Source organism: Pan troglodytes, chromosome 23 (assembly GCF_028858775.2).
Source record: "Pan troglodytes isolate AG18354 chromosome 23, NHGRI_mPanTro3-v2.0_pri, whole genome shotgun sequence".
Classification (NCBI taxonomy): domain Eukaryota; kingdom Metazoa; phylum Chordata; class Mammalia; order Primates; family Hominidae; genus Pan; species Pan troglodytes.
Genome location: NC_086016.1, coordinates 41,048,689 through 41,059,052, shown reverse-complemented (window position 1 = coordinate 41,059,052; position 10,364 = coordinate 41,048,689). Strand labels below are relative to the sequence as shown.

Genomic DNA, 10,364 nt, shown 5'->3' with positions numbered 1-10,364 from the left:
CTGTATGCCTTTAAGAATGTACACTTATAGGTTTGGGATAGGTTTATCCCAAACCTGTAAGAACTAATGATAATCCCACCACCCTTTGCTGACTCCTTTTTCTGGTTCAGCCCACCTGCACCCAGGTGAAATAGCCTTGTTGCTCACACAAAACCTGTTGGTGGTCTCTTCACATGGACACGTGTGACACTGACCTCAAGTGATCTGCCTTCCTTAGCCTCCCAAAGTGCTAGGATTACAGGCGTGAGCCACCACGCCCGACCAAGATGATTAATTTAAATGAGACCTCTAGTGTGGGCACAAATTAATTTGGCTGGGGTCCATAAAGGAGAAGGTTGACCAGGTGCCATGGCTCATGCCTTTAATCCCAGCACTTTAGGAGGCAGAGGTGGGCGTCAGGAATTCGAGACCAGCCTCGCCTGGAATGTACATGGTGATGTAGCAGGAACGGCTGCAGACAAAACCTCTCAGACACCAGTTTTAGGAAGGAAGAGGCTTTAATCAGCTGGGAGCGTTGACAGACTTGCATCTTAAGATCGGAGCTCCCTGAAGAAGTCCCTGGCCCTTTTAAGGGCTTACAATTCTAAGGGGTCCACGTGAAAGGGTCATGATAGATTGTGCAAGCATGGGCTACGTGACTGGGGGGCTACATGCATCAGTGGTGGGGGCTAGCAGAACAGACCAGAAAGTTTCACAATGCTTCCTCATACAATGTCTGGAATCTTTAGATAAAACAAGCAGTCAGGTCAGGAGTTGATCTTTAACTACCAGGCCCAGGTAGCAGCACCAAACAGTCTGGCCATTGATCTTACTTCTGCATCTTTCGAACTTTTTGCTTCCTTCTGAAATAGGAGACAATGAGAGAGGTGGTCTCCTTCCTCAGTGAAGCCCCATCTCTACTAAAAAATAGAAAAATTAGCAGAGATTGTTTCTGGCCATCTGTAATCCCAGCTACTCAGGAGGCTGAGGTGGGAGAATTGCTTGAACCCAGGAGGCAGAGGTTGCAGTGAGCAGTGATCCTGCTATTGCACTCCAGCCTGGGCCACAGAGTGAAATTCCATCTCAAAAAAAAAAAAAAAAAAAAAAAGGTTGTGTACGGTGGCTTATATCTGTAATCCCAGCACTTTGGGAGGCTGAGGAGGGTGGATCACCTGAGCTCACGAGTTCAAGACCAGCCTGAGCAACATGGAGAAACCCCGTTTCTACTAAAACTACAAAATTAGCCAAGCGTGGTGGCACACGCCTGTAGTCCCAGCTACTCAGGAGGCTGAGGCATGAGAATCGCTTGAACTCAGAAGGCAGAGGTTGCAGTGAGCTGAGATTGTGCCATTGCACTCCAGCCTAGAAAACAAGAGCAAAACTCTGTCTGAAAAAAAAAAAAAGATATTTGGAGGCAGAGATACCCCAGAGGTACAGTACAGGTTCATAGAGGAAAGGCCACAGAGGACACAGCCAGAAGGGACTCCCTGCCAGCCAGGAGGAGCGGCCTCAGAGCAAACAACCCAACCTACCCCTTGAACTTGGACTTGCAGCCTCCAGATCTGTGAGAAAATAAATGCCTGCCCTGTGGGCACCCGGCCCGGGGCATCTTCTGTGGAGGCCACAGCATGATGAAGCGGCCATTTTTATAGAGAATCTCATTCTCTAATAACTTATATCTGCCTAGAAAATGTCAAGTCAAATTTAAAGTGTGGAGAAGGGCCCCTAAATTTCACATTTCATTTGCCAAGAAAGAATTGTAATTTGGGACATACACGCAGTCCAGGTGGTGTTCACCATGTCAGGAGAACAGAAACAGCATCAGGTTTTATAAAAAGGAGAAATAGGCTAGGCTCTGTGGCTCACACCAGCAATCCCAGCAATTTGGGAGGCCAAGGAGGGCAGATCACTTGAGGTCAGGAGTTTAAGACCAGCCTAAGCCTGGCCAGGTGGCTCACGCCTGTAATCCCAGCACTTTGGGAGGCCGAGAAGGGTGGATCACGAGGTCAGGAGTTCAAGACCAGCCTGGTCAAGATGTTGAAACCCCGTCTCTACTAAAAACACAAAAATTAGCCAGGCGTGGTGGCACACGCATGTAATCCCAGCTACTTGGGAGGCTGAGGTAGGAGAATAGCTTGAACCCAGGTGGCAGAGGCTGCAGTGAGCCCAGATTGTACCACTGCACCCCAGCCTGGGCAACAGAACAAGACTCCATCTCAAAAAATAAAATAAAAATAAGACCAGCCTGGGAAACATGACGAAACCTGTTTTTATGAAAAATACAAAAATTAGCCTGGTTTGGTGGTGCACGCCTGTAATCCCAGCTACTCGGGAGGCTGAGACAGGAGAATCACTTGAACAAGGGAGGCAGAGGTTGCAGTGAGCCGAGACCGCACCATTGCACTCCAGCCTGGGTGACAGGGCGAGACTCCATTTCAAAAAAAAAAAAAAGAAAAGGAGAAATGTTCTCTTGTCCTATGGGAAAGCCCATGGGCACTAGGAGGTGTTGGGAGCTGGGAGGTTCCATTGCTGAGTCACTGCGTTTGGAGCAAGGAGTCCAAGACTTACAGCCATTTATCGCAGAAGCTATGGATAAAGCTGGTTTCAGGGTACAATGCACAGTTTCAGGAGTCAGGCTTGCAGAGAAGTCCATTTTGGGAGCAATGGTGTGTGGCCTGACTGCTTTTCCTCCCTGGCTGCTGGCCTCTGTTTTAGCTGCGTAGGACATGAATAACCCAACTCGTAGGATGAAACTTAACAAAGGATGTTTCTCAAAACTTCTGGTTTTCAACTTACATACCCATTTCAACTTTCATACCCATTTAGGTTGAGTTTATTTATTGATTTATTTTCAGGCAGGGTCTCCATCTGTTGCTCAGACTGGAGTTCAGTGACGTGATCTCAGTTCACTGCAGCCTCCACCTCCCCAGCTCAAGCAATCCTCCCACTTCATCCTTCCAAGTAGCTTAAACTACAGGTGCATGCCACCACACCTGTTTTTTTTTTTTTTTTTTTTTTGTAATTTTTTTGTAGAGATGGGGCTTTGTCATGTGGCCCAGGCTGGTCTCGAATTCCTGGGCTCAAGCGATTCTCTCACCTCTGCCTCCCAAATTGCTGGGGGATTATAGGCATGAGTCACCGAGGCCAGCCTAGGGTGAGTTTAATAAGATTTGGTTGTGCGGCCGGGCCGGTGGCTCACGCCTGTAATCCCAGCACTTTGGGAGGCTGAGATAGGCGGATCACCTGAGGTCAGGAGTTCAAGACCAGCCTGGCCAACATGGTGAAACCCAGTCACTACTAAAAATACAAAAAAAAAAAAAAAGTTAGCTGTGCATGGTGGCAGGCGTCTGTAATTCCAGCTACTCGGGAGGCGGAGGCAGGATAATCGCTTGAACCTGGTAGGCAGAGTTTGCAGTGAGCCAAGATCAAGCCATTGCACTCCAGTCTGGGTGACAGAGCGAAATTCCGTCTCAAAAAAAAAAAAAAATTAGGTTATGCTGGGGAGATGGGAAAAGGCAGGTTAGGGACATGCAGGCTCAGGGAACAGGGTCTTGGTGGGTGGATGGATAGCCATGGAGGCAGAAAGAGGCCTCTGCAGGAAGAGCCTGGGAGAGCGGAGAGGAGGTGGCGAGGCAGGGGAGCACTATGGAATGGCCCTGAGGCCAGGAGGGGCTCAGGATGACCAGGCAAAAGCACAGCTGGTCCAGGATGGAGGGGAGGCCGGCACAGCATGAGCAGGAGGCTAGAGGAGACAGACCATGAGGCCCAGGGAGATCCCTCACTCGAGAATCTCCTGCAGCTTGCTGTCCAGGAATAGAAAGTTGTATTTTAGTCCTTTCCAAGGCTTGAATGGCTCATCATCATTGTACACAAAGTTTTCCCAACAATATTTAAAATCTGAGAAAAAACAAGGAGAAAGCAGTGAGGGCCCAGCAGGCCTCTCTCCCAGCCCTGGGCCCTCCCCTCCCAGCCCAGGTCTCCTGGCTGCCAGTTGCAGTGGGCGCTGGCCCCGACCCTGCAGGCTTCCCGGGGACACTGCTCTGCCCCACGGCATTGCAGACCCACCTGCCCCTCATGCTGTCCCTCCTGCACCCGCTCTCCTCAGCCCCCCACGTCTCACCTTTGTAGCCCATGATCTCCACGGAGGCCCCTTCCTGACTCAGGCTGCGGAGCCCCTCCTGGTAATCTGTATCCCAGAAATAGTAGAGGCGGGCGGTGAAGATGGTGAGATTCACGTTGCTGTGCCCGGCCAGGAACTCGGCCACCTCCCCTGCACACTCTGGGCAAGGGCTCCAAGATGTGTACCAGGTGACCTCGTAGTTTGTGTTAGGAGACAGTATGTCGTCACAGAACCAAGAGAGGAAGCACCTTTCTGCATGACAATGGGTCTCAGGATCCACCTGGGGAAGGAGGAGGAGGAGGGCAGGGGAGCTCAGACCAGGAGCAGGAGGAGTGCAGGGGTGGGGCGATGAGAGCAGAGGGCGGACCTGAAGCCCCAGGGCGTTTCCTTATTTATTTTTGAGACAGGGTCTCTCCTGTTGCCCAGGCTGGGGTGCAGTGGTGTGATCTGGGGCTGACTGCAGCCTTGACCTCCCAGGCTCAAGGAATCTTCCCACCTCAGCCTCCTGATTAGCTGGGACTGCAGGTGCGTGCCACCACGCCTGCCTAATATTTTTGTAATTTTTGTAGAGACTGGGTTTCACCATGTTGCCCAAGCTGATCTTGAACTCTTGGGCTCAAGCCGTCCTCCTGCCTCACCCTCCCAAAACTCTGGGACTATGAGCATAAACCACATGCACGGCCTTATTTTCTTTACTTTTCATTTTTTTGGGTACATACTAGGCCGCAGGGCTTTTTACTCTTTGAATTTCCCTTCTTTCAACCTTCTCTTTCCTCTTTTTCTTTCTTTTTTTTTTTTTTTTTTTTTTTTTTTGATACTGAGTCTCGCTCTGTCACCCAGGCTGTAGTGCAGTGGCGCGATCTCCGCTCACTGCAAGCTCCGCCTCCGGGGTTCACGCCATTCTCCTGCCTCAGCCTCCCAAGTAGCTGGGACTACAGGCGCCCGCCACCACACCCGGCTAATTTTTTGTATTTTTAGTAGAGATGGGGTTTCACCGAGTTAGCGAGCATGGTCTCAAGCTCCTGACCTCGTGATCCCCCGCCTCGGCCTCCCAAAGTGCTGAGATTACAGGCGTGAACCACTGCGCCTGGCCGTTCCTCTTTATCTTTTTGAGTGACAGAGTCTTGCTCTGTCACCCAGGCTGGGGTGCAGTGGCAAGATCTCAGCTCACTGCAACCTCTGCCTCCTGGGTTCAGGCGATTTTCCTGCCTAAGCCACCCAAGTAGCTGGGACTACAGGGGCACACCCCCACGCCTGGCTAATTTTTGTAGTTTTAGTAGTGATGGGATTTCACCGTGTTAGCCAGGCTGGTGTCAAACTCCTGACCTCATGATCCGCCCACCTCAGCCTCGCTAAGTGCTGGGATTACAGGCGTGAGCCACCACACTCGGCCCCTTCCTTCTTTATTTTATTGAGTCTTTTCCTGTCTCATCATAGGTCATGTGTGATTTCTGGCATCCTGTTCCCCAGGCATCCATTAACCAGGCATCCTCAGCCCCTGCTGTGGCCTGGTCCTATGGGGTCTGCCTTGTCCCCTGTCTGCCTTCTGCTGGGAAGGTCATTGGACCCACATTGTCCCATGGAGTTGAAGGCTGGCCAAAGGGGCTACTGAGTACTTGAAATGGGGCTCTGATTAGAAACGTTGGCACGTGTAAAATACACAGCGCATTTCAAAATCTCATTGTGAGAATAGACACTTTAACTCTCTCATGAGGCATTTTATATTAAGTATATGTTGAAATCGTATGTGAGATAATTGAGCTACTGCAGACACTAAAATTTCTCCCACGAGTTCCTGTCACCTTTTTAGCGTGTGGGGACTGGAAACACTTGCGCTTCCGTCCTGAGTCCTGGGTGTTTCCGAGGCCAGCACTGCTGTAGGCCAGGCCTGCCCCGCACACAGACGGCTCCCTCCCCAAACACACTCTGAAAAAATCTCCTGCCTGGGCGGAGGGGGCCGCAGGGGTGGGTGGGACACGGCAGGGTGGGTGGGAGGTCAGTGGCTGCTGTGGGGGCGGCAGGGTGAGGAGCGAGGGTTCACCATCCTGTGAGGATGTGTCCTTGACATCAAGGAATCAGGGCAGTGGCGGGGGCGGTCCCACCAGCCCACAGTGACTGGCCCAGGCACAGTGCTGGACACCACACCCACCGCTTCCCACAGCTGCTGTTTCCCGAGGACTGCCGGACGCACAGCTCCATGACAAGATTTTGGGAAACAAAGTCAAGAGTGAGGGTGCTGGGTGCTAAATAAAGCCTTTTGGTAAGAGGCAAAACCCCTCGACAATCTGATCCCAGGAAAGTTAGGGAGGAAGATCTGCGCCACGGACTTAAAAAATGTGGGAGGAAGTTGGGCGCAGTGGCTCATGCCTGTAATCCTAGCACTTTGGGAGGCCGAGGGGGGCGGATCGCTTGAGGTCAGGAATTCAAAACCAGCCTGGCCACCATGGTAAAACCCCCTCTCTACTAAAAATAGAATAAAAATTAGCTGGGTGTGGTGGTGGGCACCTGTAATCCCGGCTACTCAGGAGGCTGAGACAGAAGAATTGCTTGAACCCAGGAGGCAGAGGTTGCAGTGAGCAGAGATCACGCCATTGCACTCCAGACTGGGTGACTGAGTGAGACTCTGTCTCAAAAAAAAAAGAAATGTAAGAGGAAAGTACACACAGGAAAGCCCACGCCGGGCACGTCACTTTTTGTGTTTTCTGCATTCCTAGCTGCTTAGCTCCTATTTGGGGTGTAAATAGGACTTTGGTGCTACCTGGTTTCGGAAGACGCCCCTCTTCCAGGAGACAGGTGAGTGGTGCTTCATAACTTCCATGGTGAAGCACAGCCAGCTTTCGTTCCGACCATAGGCTTTGCGTAGGTTTTTAAAGTGGAAGTAGAATATGTGTGGATACATTGCCTCCATCGGGTTTCTGAAGGCACAATAGAGAAACCCCAATGCAGAGACCCCCCTGGATTCCTCGGAGCTGATGCTCACTGAACACCACTCCCTGGACAGCCCGGGGAATGTCTGCTGCTTTCCCAGGCAGAAAGACTGGGAGAGAGAAAGAGGAGGGGATGCTGGCAGGGGCAGAAGGGCCGGGGTGACCTCTCCCAGCTGGAACCACAGCTCTGAGGCTACCAATGGGACACCCTCGACCTCCCAGTTTTTCTGCCACACATCTCCCAACCCATTAGGAAAATGCAACAGACAATAAAACTCTTCACCCTAAAATAATTGCTTGAACATTTCAGCTCAATTCCTTCCTCACATTTCACCTGTCCGATGATGATGATTATTTTTACGTTGGTATCACACCGAATTCCCAGGCCCAGGCTACTCTTTTTGTTTTTGTTTTTGTTTTGGGACATAGTCTCCCTCTGTTGCCCAGGCTGGAGGGCAGTGGCGTGATCTCGGCTTACTGCAACCTGCACCTCCCGGGTTGAAGTGATTCTCCTGCCTCAGTCTCCTGAGTAGCTGGGATTACGAGCTTGTGTCACCACGTCCGGCTGATTTTTGTATTTTTATTTATTTATTTATTTTTATACGGGGTCTCAGTCTGTCGCCAGGCTGGAGTGCAGTGGCACAATCTCGGCTCACTGCAACCTCTGCCTCTTGGTTTCAAGCGATTCTCCTGCCTCAGCCTCCCAACTAGCTGGGACTGCAGGCACGTGCCACAACACCCGGCTAATTTTTTGTATTTTTAGTAGAGATGGGGTTTCATCATGTTAGCCAGGATGGTCTTGAACTCCTGACCTTGTGATCTGCCCGCCTGCCTCCCAAAGTGCTGGGATTACAGGTGTGAGCCACCGCGGCCAGACCTAGTTTTTGTATTTTTAGTAGAGACTGGGTTTCACCATGTTGGCCAGGCCGGTCTTAAACTCCTGACCTCGTGATCTGCCCAACTCAGCCTCCCAAAGTGCTGGGATGACAGGCGTGAGTCACTGTGCCCGGCGGGCCTAGGCCACTCTCCTAAGTGCTGTGAGGGTCTGAGCTCATGGTATGTGCCTGAGGCCTGCAGGGGCCATCACTATTTTACAGACGAGTTGCCTGAGGCACAGAGAGGCGGGGTAACCTGCCCAGGACACAGAGATGGGGATGGATGGAGCTGGGGCCCCTTTCCGGGCCAGCCCTGTCCAGCCTCTGCATCACAGGCCCTGCAGCAGGGAGCTGTTGGGAACCGGACTCTCTTCTTACTAAACTTTAAAATAAGAGCATTTCTCCTGATCATCATATTTTTTCCTACACTCCATGTTGCAGGTGTCATTCTAAAAGGTGAATGGTGCTCACGGAGGAGGAGCCTGGGTCTGGGGTCATGTGCATCCTCCTCTGCTCACAGTGGAGGCATCTTTGGAAGAAGTGACTTATTTTCTGGTACAGAGACCATGCCCTCCCCCACATCCTCTCCTAAGACTTTGTGTTGAAACAAAGTAAATCTTGCAGAAATTCCACCAAAGTGCTGAGAACAAAATGCCTGATTGCTCCAATCATCCTTTGGTTCAATTTTCTCAGTTCCTGAGCTCAGGAAGGGCGGGAAGCACAGAGAGGGAGCGCCATCCCAGGGCGGGGAGCAATAGCCCAGGGGTGACTTTCGGGGGTGGGGGGAGACACTCAGCAGGGGGCCTGGGCTGGGGCAGGTCGGGGAGGTGGCCCATTCAGAAGCTGTAAAGGGGCGACCACATAGCAGGGCAAAGAGCCTGGCTAGGAGTGGGAGCAGCAGAGGAACCAGAGGGGAGAGAGACTAGCGCTGGGGCAGGGGCAGGGGGAGGCCAGGCTGAGGCCCAGCAGGGCTACCAGGCAGGAAGGGGCAGCAGAGGCCCCATGGGCAGAGCGGGCAGTGGTCCCTGATCTGGGGCTTCATGTGCACCCTCCCTGGCAGGCTTGTCCTGGCCCTGATGCTAGTCTTGGGCTTGGGTTCTATTTTATCATCCAGGGCCCTTGTTCCAGGAGACACCTGCGCTGTGAGTGACCTCACAGGCCCATCTGAGTGCAGGTCTCACTTTATGCTGCTTTCTCACCTGGATGGGAGGACCTCCGGAGGGACCCCTGGATCCTGCCCTCAGGAATCATCCCAGGGACGCCCCCCACCCAGCAGCTATGTGGTAGGGAGGGAGAGTGAGGGGCAGGTGTCTGCTTCCCCCTTGCCTTCACATTCGAAGGCCACCATTGGAGGGAGGAATAGCGGGTGGGGGTGCCCTCAGATGTCCCCCCAGGATGCCATGCGTGCCCCCACACTGAGCTCCTTCCTTCCACATCTTCTGCCCAGAGTTGTTCCCTGGCAGGCTGAGATCTTGTCCCTATGTCACAGAAGGGTGGAGGCTGGTGTCCCCGGCCACCCTGTCTTGCAGTTTGCTCCTCCGGTCTAAGACCCAGGTGCTCAGTTCCCGTCTCTCCCGAGGGCCTTAGATCCCTTTCTATGGCCTCTCTGGTCTCTGGTTGCCTTTTTCTATTGTGCTTCCTGGAGAGCTCCTGGCATCTCAAGCCTCCCATTATCCAAGCCTACTTTTTTGCAAAATCTTACTCAACACCTGGCCAACACTGCAAAACCCCGTCTCTACTAAAAATACAAAAATTAGCCAGTGTGGTGGCATGAGCCTGTAATCCCAGGTACTTGGGAGGCTGAGACAAGAGAATTGCTAGAACCAGGAGGTAGAGATTGCAGTGAGCCGAGATCGCACCATAGCACTCCAGCCTGGGCGACAGAGGGAGACAGTGTCTCAAAAAAAAAAAAAAAAATCTTATTCAATTGGGACCTTGATCACTGAGTGTTTGTTTGGCTCTTTCTGCATCTCCATCCCTGTGGGGGGCAGATTTGAGAAGGGACAGGCGTGAGCAGAGGCCGGGCTGGGTGCTGTTGGGTGGGGAAGCCATGGGGTGGGGCCCAGGGTGCAGCAAGGTCTGGAGGGAGGGGCTGTGAGAGTCAGGGCAGGACTCGCCTGGGAGACAGACACACAGAACGGGGACCCCTGCATGCCCCACCCAAGCTTGACCCATTGTCATGGACTAAATTGTATCTTCCCCACATTGATATGTTGAAACCCTCATCCCCACCTCCTCACAGGATAACTGTATTTGGAGACAGGTCCACTAAAGTGGTGATTAAATTAACTCATGGCCCTTAGGGTGGGCCCTAATCCTGTCTGAATGGGGTCCATAAACAAGGAGGACATTTAGAGGCAGAGAGACCCCAGGGGTGCCGGTGCACAGAGGAAAGGCCAGAGAGGACAGGGCTGGAAGGGACCCCCTGCCAGCCAAGAGGAGCAGCTGCAGAAGACACAACCC

At 52.4% G+C, this 10,364-nt stretch overlaps 1 protein-coding gene across 5 annotated transcripts in view; it reads right to left on the bottom strand.

Moving 5' to 3' along the window:
• Positions 1–478: 478 nt before the first annotated feature.
• APOBEC3F (apolipoprotein B mRNA editing enzyme catalytic subunit 3F) overlaps positions 479–10,364 on the bottom strand; it is a 15,357-nt gene continuing 5,471 nt past the window's right edge. For 2 of the 5 annotated variants that reach the window (XM_525658.8, XM_063807693.1), the window contains 3 exons: positions 6,858–7,014; positions 4,100–4,379; positions 2,801–3,876 (listed from right to left, as the gene is read on the bottom strand). In XM_525658.8, coding sequence (XP_525658.4) covers positions 3,758–3,876; positions 4,100–4,379; positions 6,858–7,014 — 556 coding nt within the window. In that variant the 3' untranslated portion in view covers positions 2,801–3,757. Of the gene's footprint in view, positions 1,342–2,800; positions 3,877–4,099; positions 4,380–6,857; positions 7,015–10,364 lie in introns of those variants that run through there. The other 3 variants (XM_063807694.1, XR_010155950.1, XR_010155951.1) reach the window with 3 other exon arrangements.